Here is a 20,008-nt window from a genome sequence, read left to right on the forward strand (position 1 = left end):
TTTAAACATAATTGTTAAGAACAAGTAAATTAAATAGATGTAAGTAGGATAAAAAGTTTTTATGTGAACTTTTTAAATAGTTTCCCCAAATCTTTTTGGTAACCTGTGACTTTAAAGTGTTGCTAAGTTAAGTTAAATGATGAGTTAAGTTAAATTCATAGAATATTCAGATCATTTTAAATAAGATAAAATACTGAAACATTAATTACTGAACATAGGTTTATCCACTTTTTGCTTTCTTTTACAAAGGAATTAAAGATATTTGGGTCTGTTAGTAGACATGTTTTGTGCCACACTGAGAAATTTACTCTGAGAAAGCACGTTTCCAAAAACTATCAAAAGTATTTATAAATTTACCAAGCCACAGAATGATAATATAAAAGACAGTTCATAACTGTTTACTTCTTTATTTTCACTAAAACACTGAGGTTTTTAAGAGTTAAAAAATTCTGATAGGCCTCAGCCCTGTGACACAGTGGTTAAGTTTGACATGTTCCACATCAGTGGCCTGGGTTCATGGGTTTGGGTCTCGGGCGTAGACTTACACCACTACTCCGACATTCTGTGGTGGTGACCCACATACAAAATAGGAGAAGATTGGCACAGATGTTAGCTCAGGACTAATCTCCCTCAAGCAAAAACAAAAAAAAGGAAGATTGGCCACAGACGTTAGCTCAGGGTGAATCATCCTCACCAAAACAACAACAACAACAACAACTAATATATGTGATATAAACTACCAGAGGTAATAAGGAAAACATCTAAACATCTCTGTATGCTAGGGAAGTAGGATATGTGTTTTCGGTAAGAGAAGTTATGAATGGAGATGCATTTTTGCGGGAAAAGAAAGTAACTTTGTCCTAAAGTGAGCCTGGTTATTTCAGGATGGGAAGGAGGAGAATAAAGGACAAATTAAATAGAAAATTGGGAAGAGAGTAAGGGAGAGAGAGAATCTTGCCTTGTGTAAAGTTGGCTAAAATCAAATGAATTTATTATAAGGGATATAAAATTAAGCTTTAAAATCAGTAATGTACTTATGTAACACTGGAACATAATTTTCTTTCATCTGATAAAAGGACAAAGTTTTCTTAGACTATTAGTCTGCTCCTGATAAGAGATTGTGAAAGGTTTTTCTTTACTTTTTAAGTAATCTGCCTAGAAAACAAAGAATGTGTGTCCTGTCAAAATAATTTCCTGTGATGTCTTTATCAGGTCTTTGATTACTGCTGAATCTTCTTTATTAAAAGAGTTAAGGTTTTTTACAACTGTGTAACCTTCTATACTTGCCTGTGAAGTCTTTAGTTGTCACTATGGTTAAATGGATAACTAGGTATTATTATACAGCGTCCTATGATCCTATTTGGCCAAGAGTTTAAAAACCTTTTTGATTTTTTTTTGACAAACTTCCCAAAAATCAAATTCTAAATGAAATCTTTTTGGCCTCAAACTAACTTTGAGATTTTACAGAGGGGTCCTGGAACGTCTCAAAAGATTTGGCTTTCCTCCTTATAAAAATGGAGATGTTAAACTAATTAGGCTTATTTGATAGTTAAATCATGTGGGAAGCATTGTCAAATAAGAAGTAATACTAAGCCTTCTGTATTTGTATAGGTATAGGTATGTGTTATAAGTGTTCCAGAAATTATATGAAATTCCTAAATTCTAGTACATCCTGGTATAATGTTATCAGTCGTAATTCCAGTTATCAAAATTAAAATTTCAGTTATCTTAAAATGTTGCATGTTACAGAAATAACCAAACTTCCTTGTCAATTCCATTATAATGAAATCCCACCAGATCTTTAACAAAGAGCATCTTCAAGACTTTTCACAGACAGTTATTTTTTTACTCTGGTGCTTTGCAAAAGTGTTCCCACAAAAGTACTTCATCTTCAAGGAGATTCATGGAAAGGACTTTTGACAAGTTTAAGTTTTTAATAACTTTAAAAGCATAAAACTGAACTGGGTAAGAATTTCCACAACTAATGGAAAACTGGATTCAAACAGAACAAAAATTAATAATATGGGACTGACTAAACTGAGGAGGATGATCATAATTTTTATAACTTTTTCTTTGAAATATTACCAGTTCCTTGATATTTTGTTTTTACAGATTTAAGGAAATCTTTTCTCTTAAGGCATCTATGAATACCAACAATTTGGTAAAGAACATCCTTGCAAGTAAAGAAACATTTACTTTTTCTCCTTACTTGATCCCTCCACAATTCAGAAACTCTTGAGTATTCTTTTAATGGCAATATAGTTATTTCCATAAGTTCAATAAGAATCTGGTCTCCTTGTAACAGAACACAATTGAACACATTGGTTATATTACCAACACTTTGACTAGAATGCCATATTTCAGAGGGATATACATAGATTTGGATATGACCAGACAGCTGTAAGAAACTAAGGTTGACTATATGGAATCCATAATGCTGCTTGGAAAAATGGGCCTGATACTTTGCTTACAAAGTCCCAGCAAAGAAATATTTTAAAAAAGCATATATGGTCAATCACTATTCTTGCTGCCCTTGTGAAAATAATCAGGCCAAGCTTAATGAGAAGCAATTAGTTTTAACGTTATTCTCTTTGATTAAAAAAAATAGGCATAATCAGAGAGAAAAATTATGTTTGCACATTTGTCTATGTAAGATTCTAATCCTGTTAACTCTCTTTGAGGTTTGTTATATATCTGTAAACTGGACTGGATCCTGAATTCTTCTAGTTTCCTAAAATATCTTGCTATGAATCTCCAAACTAACATCTCCAATTTTCTCCTACCCTTCTAATTTGGAAACACTCAGAACAAAGACTGCCCTTGAATCTCCTTGGAAGGGACTATACCAGGTCCTCCTCACCACCTACATGGCAGTCAAACTCCAGGGACTTGAGGCTTGGGTACACTTCTCATAGATGAAAAAGGTTCCACCTGACACCTGGTCGTATATGAACACTGAAGACGTCCTAATCAAATTGACGAGGAAGAGAAGTAGCCAACATCGAGGTAGACTTTCTTCTTCGCAAGATGCCAGATCAAGACTTCATACTTTAACTAAACATGAAACCCTTTCCTCTTCTCTTTCTTTCTCTACTCTGGCATTGGCCTGGAAAGATAGCGCCATCATCTGTGTCTCCCAGGGCATCACCAAGGGTGGTAACTTTTCAGACTGCTTCATTTGTCATAAAAAAAACTCTTATCTGTCCATGATGTTAAAGACCCCCTGGTCTGTTTCCGTGTCTCTGGTTAACAACCCCAAACTTAGGGAACTTTGCATCCAGGATCTAGGCAAAGAAAGGGACAGAGGCAAGAATCACCAGAATAAAACCATCTGTATGGTCTACAGACCCTTAGATTTTACCGGCCTCCATGGCTGTCACATTTCTAATCCTGAGGCACAGATTCAAATGGGAATTACTAGGAGGCATTCATTATTCAGGATTCTCTTCCTTTGGCAGAACTCTACTTTCTTGGTTAGAGGTAAATATAAGTGAAGTTTTGATTGGAAACCTCTTCTTAACTCTTGGAAAGATTGTAGAATCTGCTGCTAAAGCAATAAGCTGCCCAATAAAAACCCTTAGACTCTCTGGCCAAAGTTGTTCTTTATAATAGGAAAGCCCTTGATTATCTTTTAACTGAGCAGGGAGGTGTCTGTGCTGTGGCCAACACCACCTGCTGCTCCTGGGGAAGTTGAAACTCAATTACATAAGATCACTGGGTAAGCCATTTGGCTTAAAAAGTTGACTCCTTCAGTTTGGTCTGTCTTTGACTTGCTTGATTTTGATTGGTTTGGGTCTTGTGGACCCTGGCTTTGAGATGCACCCCAGACATTGGGAATTATCCTGCTCATAATAATCATAATAATCTCCCTGGTGTGTTTTGTTCTCTCAAAAGCTTTAAATGCATGTTCACAGCCACTAACCACCAAGCAACTGATCTCCCTAAGAGTGGAACATCAGGAAAAAACAAAGGGAATGTCAAACTTAGAGACTGTGAACCTGAAGATATGACCTGTGAATGTCACAGGGATTAGCCAAAAAATGTCATGACCTATGGATACCACACAAAGGACCCCCAAAAGCTGTGAGCGGTAGCTGAGAGTGGCACAAATGCCTTAAATTTTGATCACATCTCTCAGTTAACATGAGAGTCTGATCAAAAAGATGGTTAAAAAAAGACAATAGGCTCAAGATGGAGTCAATTAAGCTAAGCCCATGTCACCAAGATGAGACTTAATACTTCATCTAATTGCAATTTGAAGCTCCCCCAGAGAAGTAATCTTAACTAGTCAGTCTGGAATTTCCTGATCAGCACTGTGAGACAGTGCTCCTAATAGACCCCTTTTGTCCTTCAAAAGAAAGTGACCTTGCCCAAAATCATCCTTTTTTTTTTCTTTACTGTTTATGACTTCCTTTTTCTCACCCCCTCTCTGCCTTTAAAAACTTTTCCTTTTTTGAAGCTCTTTGGAGCTCCTTTCTATTTGCTAGACGGAATGCTGCCAAATTCATGAATTGTAGAATAAAGCCAATTTGATCTTTAAATGTATTCAGTTGAATTTTGTTTTTTATCAATTTTGACCATAACCTCCCGTTTTCCCCTCCCTCCAGCCCCTGGAAACCACCATTCTCCTCTCTGCTTCTATGAATTTGACTACTATAACTTCCACATATAAGTGAGATCATACAGTGTTTGTCTTTCTGCGTCTGGCTTATTTTATGTGTCTAGCAATGTTGATTTGGGGGATTTTGACCATGACTCACTGTAAGAAATACGTTTTACATCAGAGAGATAGAAAGAGAGAGAAGTGAACCAAGTTTCACAAATAAATATTCACTATATGTAGCATCCAATATTTTATAATTATAGTCCTTTTCATTTCTTTTAAAATTCTGGTTGTTACCTACTAAGTTGGTTTCATGACCCCGTCCCCCACCACTGGGTCATGCAGCTGGTTGAAAAATACTGACCTGTAGACACTTTGACCTTGAATAAAACACACAATTCTTTCACTGTGAGCCTGGCATTTAACTGCATTGATGTGTTTATTTTGGAGGTGAGGTGTGTGGTGTGTGAAAAACGTTGTTAATTCACTATGCAACCTCGGTAAACTCATCCATCTTTTTAGATCTTGTTTTCTTCATTTTTAATGACAAATAGGTTGTACATCACATTTGCTTCAGACTCTGTTTCTTAAAACTTTCTTTTTTTAATTCACCTTAAGCCCCTTAATACACAATTCATCATCTCTTTTGAGTGTGCTAAAGCATTTCAGTATGTTCTACACTACCACACAATACACACAGTCCTTGCCCAAGCAGAAGTGGGAAAATGAAGGTAAAATAGATGCTTCTACAGTAACTTTCAAGAAATAAAGCAACAGAACATGTGACGAGGTCTCCTTGAAAATTTTTCCAGAGTCAGAACATTTTTCTAGACCTGAAATCGCAAGTGAAACATTATCTGTTTTCTATGGAAAGATGCTAAACCACTTCTTACTTACCCACAAGATGAAAAGTTCTTGCTTCTCATCCAGTCTGGCAGCTTCTGAGAGCTAACAAAAAAAGGAAGTATGTCGCTTCTTATCTTGAGTTCCAGTTCCTCAAGGAGTCTTGTGGGTGGCAGAGAGGGCTGGGGGTTTCGGGTGGAGAGTTTGCATAATGTAGGGTTCATTAGTTCTCTTTTCATTCAAGTAATTTAAATAGTACATTACTAGGGTGGACTCTAATAAGGTGCCTCAGAAAACGAACTTGGCAATGGTGATAGTGTCCAATGGGGGAAACCCGTAATGGAGAATGGTGTCAATTTCCATCTACACCAAGAGAATGGATCCAACTTTAAGGAGGCTCCTTTAATATGGTGAACTTCTTAGTGAGAGAGTTGAAGGCCAGAGTATGAAAGTGTAAGTGAGCATAAGTGAGGCCATTTTGTTACACTAAATGGCCCCAGCTCCTCCTCTGTGTGACTACTCGCTGCTCTGCACGTACTCCAAAAAATTCACATGCTCTCATGATCTATGGTCTCCGCTTATGTATGTCTCCCCAATAGCTTGATAAATTAAACATTTTGTTCTATAAATTTCTCTCCAGGAACAGGCTGACCACAGGTGGGAAATACACCTACAAGGTATCCATCACAGCTGACAGAAGAATGGAACAATGTGATGCCTGGAGCTCTTCATGCCTGGATACCAACCTCCCTGGACCCCCTCCTTACTGTCCATTTTCCTTATATAACTGCCTCAAGATTTTGTAATCTTTGAAGGTGGGTCTTTGTGACATTAGTCACCTGTCTTCCAATTTTCTGGCTAATCTAATTAAACTTCGTTTCTCAATCTCTAACTCATTGTGATTAATTGGCTCAGATCGCGCCAAGCAGAGCGAGCCCATTGCTTGGTCTCAGAAGAGAGTCAGTGTATCTATGTATAACCCAGTTCCCTATCACAGTATCACTTCTTAGTTTACCACCTTGGGAAAATGATGTACCATGATCCTGGTCTTTGAGATAAGGTCACCCAAAATAATAACACTCACCTAATTTCCTGGTAAAATTCCCATTACCATGGTGTCATGAAATTTTCTTCTCATTCATATTAGAAGAATCTTTGTAAGATCCAGGACAAATATGGCAAATACCCCCTAGTTTGACAAGTCAAAATATACACCTAGTGATTTACTCCTTGTCTTGGTTTTATTACCTTTATGAAACGTGACCTTATTAGCCCTAACATTAACATCTTCCTTTTTCATTTTCCCATTTATTTTTATAAATTATCTAGAGCTAATGCAATAAAATATTCAACTAATCACCTAGATATGGCTGTCTAGGTGAGCTGGCAGTCAGCCTCTCCATGTGAGACCCAAAATATTTGCTTCATGTGATACTCAAAATGTTTCTTTTGAATGACAAATGAAAGAGGGTTTAGGCCTATAATTGTCAGCTGAGCTAAAGTGAAAATGGTCTGAATATTAAATTGAAATGCCTGACTCCAAGAGAAGTCCCTGAAATTCTGAGCATTTCATGTGCTCACAGCCTAATTCTGAATGTGACAGATTATTTGCACAAACAGATGCAAGAATTTCCCCATTTACATGTGTAGTCCTCCATGCTGACTCTAAATTTGGCCAAGTGGCTGGCTTTGGTCAATGAAACAACAGCCAACAGGATGTGAGCAGAGATTTGAAAAGTGCTTGCACGTTGAGGTTTGCCCTCTCTTCCTGCAGTTGGAATCCCAAGATCACTGTGTGAATGAGCCCAAGCTAGCCTGGGAGGATGAGAGGCCATGTGGAAGAGAACCAAAGCTCACTAGTCAACAATCCATCACTCTGGTTGCCAATCTGCCAATGGCCAGATGTAGGAGTGAGGCCATGCTAGATCATCTAGCCACCAGCTGACCCACCAACTAACCAAAAATGCATCAGAGAGCTCATCAGAGACCAGCCAACCTAGACCAGAAGAAATGTCTAGCCAACCCACAAAATCATGAACAAAATAAGATAGTTGCTGTCTTCAGCAAATGAAATTTGGGGATGGTTTGTTACACAGCCAAGGCTAACTGATACACTTCACAAAGCAGACTCGAAGGAGTTCTTTACACACACATGTTGTCAGGTTTGGTACCATGTGACTTCACCTCCCAACCACAACTGATTGGACCATGGATTGGTCCATACACCACCAATGCCCCATGAGGTGGTCCAAGCAGAGAAGTTTACCTTAAAGTCGTTCTCCATATTGGATGTTGACTAGCCAATCCATCCAGCTTGTTTCTCTCTTGGAGAGTTTAAATGCAAAGCCCCAGAAAGGAACACAGACAGACAGTAGAGTGGCCCAAGAACCAATGAACAAACTGAGAAATAACAAAATCAGAAGCCATCAGACACAAGAATCTGTTAACGACCTTCTTCTTTAATCCTGACTTCAGATATCTTACCTTTCCTTGATGGAGAAGTAGGCTGTCACTGTCAAAGGATTCCAGTCTGTTTCACAATCCAAGGGAACAAGCGCCCAATATAAGGAAAAACTCAATAGGGTGTGGCTGCCTCTCAAACTTTAACAAGTTTGTAACAATTCACTCTGGGCAACTAGGAAAGAATCAACTATCCATCCCTCTTTACCCTGCTCTGTGCACTGAGGGGTTGTCCTGTACGGACTGCATTATCAACCCCCTCTTGTGCTCTGTCTTCCAACTGAGTTTGCAAATGGTAGCTGTGGGAGGAGAGAAGAGGGCTAGAGGAGAGAGAGAGATGGAGAAACTCCCCCTTCCCTGCAGAGACTGCACATTTGGGCAGTGGCTCGATTCTTCTGTCACAGGCTAAGCCCCTTTCCAGGTTCCTGTAACTGCTCCATCCTCCTTCCCCTTTAATCCAAGGAATGATAAGCAGTCCCTCATATTGCTACTCTCAGGGTGTCCCACCATCCTTTGTTGGTTTCTCTTAGCCCTACTGTGTAGTCGTGATTTATAATAAGAAGTATATATTTGGTCTTCATCCTGTTTCTGGCACAAAGCTCCTAAAACCCTTGGAATTTCCTGAGCTATAAGAGCCATGGGAGCATCTTTTGTTATATTTGGTCTCTCCTCAGTTCCTGAGCCGTAAAGGTGAAATGGATGTCCTGTTATTCATAACAAGCCCCTTTCCAGCACAAGTGGGTTTATGCTAATAAGGTGACTTTTGGAGAGCACCTAAGGGGGGCCGGTTGCCAGTGGAGCCAGCCAAGTGATTAGAGGGTTGGAATTCTCAGTCCCACCCCCTGATATCCAGGGAGGGGAGAGGGACTGGAAATTGAGTTCGATCACCAATGGCCAATGATTTAATCAATCCAATCAATCAATGGCTATGTAATGAAGCCTCTGGAAAAATGCAAAAATATGGGTTTGGAGAGCTTCTGGGTTGGTGAACACATGGAAATTTGGAGAGAGTGGCACACCTGCAGACGACATGGATGCTCCATGTCCCATCTCCATACCTTGCCCTACAAATCTCTTGCATCTAGCTGTTCCTGAGTTACATCCTTTCATACTAAACCAGTAATCTAGTAAGTAAAATATTTCTCTGAGTTCCGTGAGCCACCCTAGCAAATTAATGGAACTCGAGGAGGGGGTCGTGGGAACCTCCAATCTTTAGCTGGTCAGTCAGAAGCGCAGGTGACAATCTAGGCTTTCAACTGGCTTCTGAAGTAAGAGGGGAGGCAGTCTTGTGGGACTGAGCCATTAACCTATGGGATCCGACGCTATCTCTGGGTAGATAGTGTCACAATTGAGTTGAATTGTAGGACATCCAGATGGTGTTAGAAAATTGCTTGAATGTATGGAAACCACACACACACATTGGAATTGCGTTCAGAACCCATTCTACCTGCTCACACCTATATAAAATAGTCTTTTCATTAAACCCTTTTCTTTTAATCCATTTGACTGGGCCCGCTGCTTCTCACCAAGTCACCAAGTAATACACACCATGGCACTATACTGGCTCTACTCATTCTAACCAGAAGCCAAACCTTTCTTATTCACTGTCACAGAAGAGGAAGCCACATTTCAAGAAAAGAATGAAAGGTCACCCTTTACCAATGTATGAGCTTGAAGCACAAAACACAAAAGCCACTTCCTCCTTTGCCTATTGTTTAAACACAATTGTTTCTCATCAAACTTTCCACGGCCTGAAGCAGGGATATTTGGTTAGGAGGATTGGCTGGAAATACGGTGAAGGTGTTCTACCCTGCAAGAACATGACACGAGAATCAAGTACAGCCCAGTACTTCTGCCCTATCAGAATGGCAGCCTAGACTTGATACCACAGTGGTCCTGGTTAGTGGCTCATACAAATGTTCTTTCTCACCTGGCTCACTAGAAATCATCTGAATCTTGCCCTTAGAATATACTGTCACTTTTGTTTCAAACAAACCTCTCATGCCAAATGTGCTTGGTACCTGAGATGGTTTAAAACATGGCCCAACAGGGTGATGGTTGCACAGTATTTTGAGTATTCTAAAAGCCACTAACTGTACACTTTAAAATGGCTAAAATGGTGAATTTTATGTTATATGACTTTTACCTTATGAAAAAATAATAAATAAATTACTGGTCCCATACAAGTTTAAACAGGGAAGCTAGTTGATCTGTTTGGGTTTTGGCAAAATCATATCCGTTACCCAGGGATTTTGCTGAACATTATTTTTCATAAAATCCAGACAACGTTGGATTTTTTTTTAATCTCTGTGGTGATCAGGTAGTCATCAAAACATGCAAAATGCTGGTGGGCACAGCAGGATATGTTGTAATTCATGCAAAAAATATGGATATTAATTCTGAAAATGTCCTAACTGAAGCTTTCTAAATTTTCTTATTTTTTTATGTGGAAACAAAATCACAGGATAGTCTGAACATATTTAGGAACTGCATGTAATGTTATTGAGAAAATATCAGAATGGACAAGGATAAGAAATTGTAATTGATAAGACTTGGTGTACCACATCGTGGAGCTGCGGTCTTCATTCAAGGGACAGACAGCTCATGGTGACTCACAGGGAAGGAGCCAAGAGAACAAATACTGTGACCTCACTCTCCTCCATTTTTCTGATATCCCGTTGGTGTTTCCCATTGGCCAAAATCAACTGAAAGGCAGAGGTCAAAAAAGTCCATTGTTATACTCCAAAGATGTCAGCATTCCAAGCAGACAACTGGATGGATTTGGAGGGGTCAAGGGAAGACACCCAGCCCACTTAGATATCCATTTACTTGTTTATTGGGTCTCTCCCCACCGTGAGAATGTACGTTCCATGAAAGGAAAGACAATGTATGTCTTGTTTAGTATCATAGCCCTTAATAAATATTCGTAGGATGAATAAATGACATTGTGAAAATTCCTTAACTTCTCCAAGCCTCCTGCGTTTTCTCATCTATCTGTTGCAGGGTGTTTGGGCTGGACCAGTGGTAGAGTTTAGTTGCTTCTGGCAAACTGTTGGGATATATCCTTATAACGCCTCCAAAACACCTACCTGCATGAGTTGCTATTCATGGAGGTTTTGAGAAGCTTCCACTGGAAGGAAAAGAGAGAGAAGACAGAAGGGTGGAGAATGTCCATGTGTCCAGCAGACCTAAGTGGTTACTTGGAGGCCCCTTAAGCAAAGGGATAGAATGAGAGATGGTGTCACGGTGTTTATGAGTCAGAAGTGACTCCATACCCAAGGGCAGCTGCTTTCGAGCCCGGGAGACAATGGCAGCCCCCAGCTGGGGAGAGAACCTGCTGGTTCCAGCACAAGTCAGGATGACTCTCAGCACTCTGTGGGCTTGACCTGGCCACAGGTGAAGATCACTGTGCTGAGCTGGGCAGAAACTTGGGGAAGGCATATGAGGGACTTTGACAAGGAGGTCAGAGTAGAGGAAGATGGGAAGCAGAGACCAGATGCTATTTCAGCAAAACCCACAAACTCCCATAGAGGGATTTTTCTGAGAAATAGAGAAGAGGAAGGAAAACAATCTGAGATCCCACGATCAAAAAGCTAGACACGCATATCGAGCCAGCCCATATCTGTAACACTGGCAGAAGCAGTTTGAGAGATTCAAATTACATATAAAGTGAGGAGGGAGTCAAGATGGCAGTGTAGGCAGACTCTGAACTCACCTCCTCCCGGGGACACAGCCAATTTACAACTACTCGTGGAAAAATTACCCCTGAGACAGAACTGAAAACTGGATAAGAGGAACTCCTGCAACAAGGGACAATCCTGATTGAGGTGGAAGAGGCAGAGGCTCCCTTCTTGAGAGGAAAAATGCCACCTTCACAAGCCGCCAGCTTCGCAGCAGCCCGGGAGCAGCCCACAGGTACAGAGCCTCCTTGGAGGTGCGGGGCCCTAAGCCGGGGAGCGCCCCCGCTGTGGGCATTTTGTGGACCCAGCACAATCGAGATGAGTGGCATAATATCTGACTTTGCCTGCTACTAAAACACTGGGGAGTACCCCCAGAAAACCTGGTTCACAAAGAAACTAAAACCGGCTCTTAAATGGCCCGCGCGCAAACTCACCCATTTCAGAAAGCAACGTAAAATCACCAGAAAGAAAGGTGCATAATGCTTTGGTGAAAAGAGACTCACCTGATAGGCCCTGAGTGCATCTCGGTGAGAGGTGAGACCTCTCCAGGGACTGGGACATTGGCGGCGGCCATTGTTGTGGCCTGGTGTGGGCAAACTGACACAGACACCATTGGAGTTCTCCCTGGGGCCTCCTAGCCCAGGTCTGCCCCACCCACTAGAGCACGGATTTAATCCAGCTCAGCCAGGGCGGGCAGCCCTCCCTAGAGACTGGCCCCACCCAGCAACTAGCCCTCAGGCAACTTCTGGGCCTGCATAGATTGGTGACTGGATTCTCTGCAGCCTGGCAACTGAGCCAACTTCAGTGAGGCAGGACATGCACAAGGAGTGGGTGGAGAGTGTGGGGCAGTGGTGGAGTGTGTGGGGCTCCCGCCGTGGAGAGACTGGGTCGATGTTGGGAGGTCGGGGTGCACACATGGGGCAGGACTGTGTTGACTATGTGTGTGGACCTGTGGGCGGCAGGGCTTGTCAGCTGCAGAAGACTTGTGCTTCTCAAAGACACACTTAGGGGGTTTGTCCCACCTTCCCAAGTCTAAAACAATTGGGTGCTTCTGTGCCTGAGGCCAGCCCCACCCAGCTGCAGTCCTCAGAGAGCTGACAAGAGACCTAAATGCTGGAGGCTTATAGCAATTGTAAGCCCCTGAGCCTAACAACCTGCCACGCTGGGGGCCTACTCACTCAAAAGAAATACTGCAACACAAATGTGGTATCAGAACTTGCAGCCAACTGTGCTGGAGCTCCCCACACCTGATAAAGAGACTGAAGGGCCCACAACAACTACAAACAGCTGAGCATTACAACAGCTTGCCAGGAGCATAACTCGTCCTACCTGGGCACATACAGGGAGAGCAAACAGGCCACAACAGGAGGACACACATAGCCCACATAGAGGTCACCCCTGGAACATTGAGCACTGAGGGAAGCACATTGCAGGACTCTTACGGCATCATTTGTATAAGGTCACCTATACAAGAGTACGAGACGTAGCTGACATACCTAATACGTAGACACAAGCACAGGGAAAGAGGCAAAATGAGGAGGCAAAGGAATACATTCCAAGTAAGGGAACAGGACAAAACTCCAGAAAAGGAACTAAGTGAAACAGAAATGAGCAACCTACCCAACAGAGAGTTCAAACTAAGAGTGTTAAGGATGCTCACTGATGTGGGAAGAAGAATGGACGAACTCAGTGAGAATGTCAACAAAGAAATGGAAGATATAAAAAAGAACCAATGAGAAATGAAGAATACGATACTGGAAATGAAAAATTCGCTAAAGGGACTCAAAAGTAGAGTAGAGGATACAGAAGAACGGGTCTGCGAGCTGGATGAAAGACTAGAAGAAATTACCCAAGCTGAACAGGTAGAAGAGAAAAGAATTAAAAAGAGTGAGGACAGTCTAAGGGACCTCTGGGACAACATCAAGCACACTAACATCCATGTTATAGGTGTCCTGGAAGGAGAAGAACGAGACAAAGGGGCAGAGAATCTATTTCAAGAAATAATAGATGAAAACTGCCCTAACCTAAGGAAGGAAGCAGACATCCAGGTGCAGGAATCACGGAGAGCCCCAAACAAGATAAACCCAAAGAGGCCCACACCAAGACACATCATAATCAAAATGTCTAGAATTAAAGATAAAGAGAGAATCCTAAAAGCTGCCAGAGAAAGATAAGTTACATACAAAGGAAACCCCATAAGGCTATCAGCTGACTCCTCAGCAGAAAACTTACAGGCTAGAAGAGAGTGGCGTGATATATTTAAAGTGCTAAAGGAAAAAACTTACAGCCAAGAATACTCTACCCAGCAAGATTATCATTCAAAATGGAAGGAGAGATCAAAAATTTCCCAGACAAGCAAAAATTAAAGGAGTTTGTCACCAAGAAACCAGTGCTACAAGAAATGTTAAAGGGACTGATTTAAGGTGAAAAGAGAAGACCACAAATAGGAAAAATTATCTATTTCCATGATAAGAGGGCAATGGATACAAATGCACAAAAAAGAGGTTAGATATGATATCAAAAACATAAAATGAGGGAGGAGGGGAGTTAAAGAGTAGAGCTTTCAGACAGAGGTCCGACTAAACAGACCATCAATTCTGTATAGAAAGAGAAAGGAACAGAGAAGGACTACTAAAACACTGAGAAAAATAGTTAAAAAATGGCAGTAAGTACATACTTATCAATAGCTACTTTAAACGTCAATGGACTAAATGCTCCAATTAAAAGGCATAGGGTGGCTGATTGGATAAAACACCAAGACCCATATATATGCTGCATACAAGAGACACACTTCAGACCTAAAGACACTCACAAACTGAAAGTGAAGGGATGGAAAAAGATACTCCCCGCAAATGGCAATGAAAAGAAAGCTGGGGTAGCAGTACTTATATCAGACAAAATAGACTTAAAAAAAACTGTAAAAAGAGACAAAGAAGGGCTCTACATAATGATCAAGGGAACAATCCAACAAGAGGATATAACACTTGTAAATATCTACGCACCCAATATAGGTGCACCTAAATATATAAAGCAATTATTAACAGACATAAAAAGAGAAATAGACAGTAACACAATAATAGTAGGGGACTTTAACACTCCACTTACACCAACGGATAGATCATCCAAACAGAAGATCAATAAGGAAACATTGGCCTTAAATGAAACACTAGAACAGATGAACCTAGTAGATATATACAGAGCATTCCATCCAAAAACTGAAGAATACATGTTCTTTTCAAATGCACATGGAACATTCTCCAGGATTGATCACATATGAGGCCACAAAACGAGTCTCCATAAATTTAAGAAGATTGAAATAATACCAAGCATCTTTTCTGACCACAACAGTATGAAACTGGAAATCAACTATAGGAAGATAATCAAAAAGGCCACAAATACGTGGAGATTAAACAAAATGTTACTGAACAACGACTGGGTCAACGAAGAAATCAAAGGAGAAATCAAAAAATACCTGGAGACAAATGAAAATGAAAATACAACATGCCAGAATTTATGGGATACAGCCAAAGCAGTTCTAAGAGGGAAGTTTATAGCAATACAGGCCTATCTCAACAAACAAGAAAAATCTCAAATAAACAATCTAACAATGCACCTAAAGAAACTGGAAAAAGAAGAACAAACAAAGCCCAAAATCAGTAGAAGAAGGGAAATAATAAAAATCAGAGCAGAAAAAAATGATATAGAGACTAAAAAAAAAAAAAGTTAATAAAACCAAGAGCTGGTTCTTTGAAAAGATAAACAAAATTGACAAACCTTTAGCTAGACTCACCAAGAAAAAAAGAGAGAAGGCACAAATAAGTAAAATCAGAAATGAAAGAGGAGAAATTACAACAGACACCTCAGAAATACAAAAGATTATAAGAGAATACTATGAAAAGCTATATGCCAACCAATTCGACAATCTGGAAGAAACGGATAAATTCTTAGAATCATACAACCTTCCAAAACTGGATCAAGAGGAAGTAGAGAATTTGAATAGACCAATCACCAATAAGGAGATCGAAACAGTAATCAAAAACCTCCCCAAAAGTAAAAGTCCAGGACCAGATGGCTTCCCTGGTGAATTCTACCAAATATTCAAAGACTTAATACCTATCCTTCTCAAACTCTTCTAAAAAATTGAGGAGGGGAGGAGGCTCCCTAACTCATTCTATGAAGCTGACATTACCCTGATAACAAAACCACACAAGGACAACACAGAAAAAGAAAATTACAGGCCAATATCACTGATGAACATTGATGCAAAAATCCTCAACAAAATACTAACAAATCGCATACAACAATATGTTAAAATGAGTATACACCATGGTCAATTGGGATTTATTCCAGGTATGCAGGGATGGTTCAACATTCGCAAATCAATCAACGTGATCCACCACATTAATAAAATGAAGAATAAAAATCACATGATGATCTCAATAGATACAGAGAAAGCATTTGACAAGATACAGCATCCATTTATGATAAAAACTCTGAATAAAATGGGTATAGAAGGAAAGTACCTCAACATAATAAAGGCCATATATGACAAACCCACAGCTAATATCATCCTCAATGGTGAAAAACTGAAAGCCATCCCTCTAAGAACAGGAACCAGACAAGGATGCCCACTGTTACCACTCCTATTTAACATAGTACTGGAAGTCCTAGCCAGAGCAATCAGGCAAGAGAAAGAAATAAAAGCCATCCAAATTGGAAAGGAAGAAGTGAAACTGTCACTATTTCCAGATGACATGATTTTATACATAGAAAACCCTAAAGAATCCACCAGAAAACTTTTAGAAGTAATAAATGAATACGGTAAAGTCGCAGGATACAAAATCAACATACAAAAATCAGTTGCATTTCTGTACACTAACAACGAAGTTTCAGAAAGAGAAATTAAGAATACAATCCCATTTACAATTGCAACAAAAAGAATAAAATATCTAGGAATAAACTTAACCAAAGAGGTGAAAGATCTGTACACTGAAAACTATAACAGATTGTTGAAAGAAATTCAAGAAGGCACAAAGAAATGGAAAGATATTCTGTGCTCTTGGATTGGAAAAATTAACATAGTTAAAATGTCCATACTTCCTAAAGCAATCTATAGATTCAATGCAATCCCTATCAAAGTTCCAACAACACTTTTCACAGAAATAGAACAAAGAATCCTAAAATTTATATGGAACAACAAAAGACCCCAAATAGCTAAAGGAATCCTGAGAAAAAAGAACAAAGCTGGAGGTATCACACTCCCTGATTTCAAAATATACTGCAAAGCTATAGTCACCAAAACAGCATGGTACTGGCACAAAAACAGACACACAGATCAATGGAACAGAATTGAAAGCCCAGAAATAAACCCACACATCTATGGACAGCTAATCTTTGACGAAGGAGCCAAGAACATACAATGGAGAAAAGAAAGTCTCTTCAACAAATGGTGTTGGGAAAACTGCATAGCCACATGCAAAAAAATGAAAGTAGATCATTATCTCCACCATACACAAAAATTAACTCCAAATGGATTAAAGGCTTGAATGTAAGACCTGAAACTATGAAACTTCTAGAAGAAAACATAGGCAGTACGCTCTTCGACATCGGCCTTAGCAACATATTTTCAAGCACCATGTCTGACCGGGCAAGAGAAACAATAGAAAAAATAAACAAACGGGACTACATCAAACTAAAAAGCTTCTGCACAGCAAGGAAATCATCAACAAAATGAAAAGACAACCTAAAAATTGGGAGAAGATATTTGCAAACCATACATCTGATAAGGGGTTAATCTCCAAAATATATAACGAACTCATGCATCTCAACAACAAAAAAACTAACAACACAATTAAAAAATGGGCAAAAGACCTGAACAGACACAGACATTTCTCCAAAGAAGATATACAGATGGCCAACAGACACATGAAAAGATGTTCAAAATCATTAACTATCAGAGAAATGCAAATCAAAACTACAATGAGATATCACCTCATGCCCGTCAGAATGGCTATAATTAACAAGACAGGAAACAACATGTGTTGCAGAGGATGTGGAGAGAAGGGAACTCTCAAACACTGCTGGTGGGAGTGCAAACTGGTGCAGCCACTATGGAAAACAGTATGGAGATTCCTCAAAAAATCAAGGATAGAACTACCATAGGATCCAGCTATTCCACTGCTGGGTATTTATCCAAAGAACTTGAAAACACCAATGCGTAAAGATACACGCACCCCTGTGTTCATTGCAGCATTATTCACAATAGCCAAGACTTGGAAGCAACCTAAGTGCCCATCAAGGGACGAATGGATAAAGAAGATGTGGTCTATATACACAATGGAATACTACTCAGCCATGAGAAATGATGAAATCCAGCCATTTGTGACAACATGGATGGACATTGAGGGTATTATGCAAAGTGAAATAAGTCAGAGGGAGAAGGTCACATACCGTATGATTTCCTTCATTAAGTAGTAGATAACAACAACAATAAAGAAACACATAGAGACAGAGATTGGATTGATGTTTACCAGAGGGGAAGGGGGGAGGGAGGAGGGTGAAAGGTATAATTCAGCACATGTGTGTGGTGATGGGTTGTAATTAGTATTTGGGTGGTGAACATGATGTAATCTATACAGAAATAGAAGTACAACGATGTACACCTGTAATTTATACAATGTTATAAACCAGTTACTGCAATAAACAAAAACACAAACAAACAAAAATTTTAATACTTCAAAGGCAATTAAAAATCTGTCATATAAAATTCTAAAAGATTTGAATAACAAGTACCTTAATATTTAAAAAAAAATTACATATAAAGTGGATAATTTTATCAAAGTTGGGAATTATCCATGAAGTAGGGTCACAGAAGTGGGACATAACAAATATGGAATATCAATAATAAAGCAATGTAATATTCAGGAGATAATGGCAAGTACTATTGGGTCTTGTACAGTATAGGATTTCAGAAAAGAAGTCATACCCCCTCCCAAGATATGCATTAGAAATGTCTCCTTCTGACATCTTTCATATTTTTTAAAGATGAAAGTACTTTATTAAATATATATTTGGAAATATAAAAACCATTGCATTCTAGGCTCAATAAACCCAAATGGCAACGGTAAACAATCTTTAAGATCTTTAGTAAGAGGAAGGTTTTACCGGAATGCCTAAGAAGTTTGCAGCATTATTTGAAACAAGCTGTTTTAACGCAGTTCGAAATCTCACTACAATGAGCTTCAAGCAAGTATCTGAGTTATGGATACAACTTACTTTTTCATATTTGGTCACGAGGATGGGGCAAAGTAGTCGATATTGTTGGTGGCTCTCCCTGGTCCCCTTTGCGGGCCTGCTGTCCCCTTCTCCAGAAAATTGGGCTCAGCCAAAGGGGAGCTGTTATACATCTTCCCACCAGCATGGGGGCAGCACGTAGCCAATAACTGACTGACACAGGGATAAAAAAGGCTGGTCCCCTTGCCTCAAAATGGGACCAATGCTGAGGTACAATTCATGCTCCAGAGCTCACGGTGGGGTCAGGCTGCAAGTAGGTTTCAGTTGAGACCACAGCATTGCTTGGCTCCTTCTTCTTCTCATACTTACTCTCGTCTCAGAGCACTCCCTCAATAAATCATGGGTACCAAAATCCCTGTCTCAGGCTCTGCTTTTAGGGAAGCTGACCGAGGTCACGTATTATCATTTTAGAAATAGCAGTATTCACAATGGGATTAGCGTAGAGTTATTGTCACTGGAAACTTAAACAAAACCGTCTTTGGGTGACTCTGCAAGGGCATGACATTATCTGTAAAACCGAAGGTGTCCTTCAGGGGGCAGAATAAAGAACAGTGTCCTGTTGCTGTGTGGTAGATTGACATGCTCTTTCCTTGATGCATTCATTCAACAAACATTATTGATCCAATCCATGAACCTAATCTTCTGTTGGGTCATAAGTGTGCAGAGATAAATGACAAGGAACTCATAGGATAGCGGGGGACAAAAACACATGAACATCTGATTATAATCCAACATACTGAGTATCACAAATAAAAGACTGATAACTTTAGGCACAACAGCACGGAAATGTTAAGGCAGGGAGGCAACCAGATGACTTAGAACTGATGATGGAAAGCTTTTCTATGAGTAGAGCTTAAGTAAACTTCAAATTACTATATTTCTAATGATTTACTTTTTGACAGTTTGTGAAAGTTTGATAGATTTGTGCAGTTACTAATGTTTTTCTTCAACCAGACATGAAGGAAGACATATAAGCTTCCTCTCACTGATAACCTACCACTAATTTTAAAAGAATTTAACTAGAAGAGTGTTTAAAATTTAGCTCAAAGATGTTCATTACGGTATACTTTATAGTACTAAAAAGTTGGAAATGGTGCAAACACAGGCTAAATACATTATGACACATGTA

At 39.7% G+C, this 20,008-nt stretch overlaps 1 protein-coding gene across 1 annotated transcript in view; it reads right to left on the minus strand.

Annotated features, from left to right (window-relative positions):
- LOC131403619 (adhesion G protein-coupled receptor E4-like) overlaps window positions 1–12,159 on the minus strand; it is a 51,356-nt gene extending 39,197 nt beyond the window's left edge. Inside the window, exon 1 of the mRNA XM_058538052.1 lies at window positions 12,090–12,159. Within this exon, the coding sequence (XP_058394035.1) occupies window positions 12,090–12,147 (58 nt within the window). The 5' untranslated portion in view covers window positions 12,148–12,159. The remainder of the gene's footprint in view (window positions 1–12,089) is intronic.
- Window positions 12,160–20,008: the final 7,849 nt, after the last annotated feature.

This window comes from Diceros bicornis, unplaced genomic scaffold (assembly GCF_020826845.1).
Source record: "Diceros bicornis minor isolate mBicDic1 unplaced genomic scaffold, mDicBic1.mat.cur scaffold_73_ctg1, whole genome shotgun sequence".
Taxonomy (NCBI): Eukaryota; Metazoa; Chordata; class Mammalia; order Perissodactyla; family Rhinocerotidae; genus Diceros; species Diceros bicornis.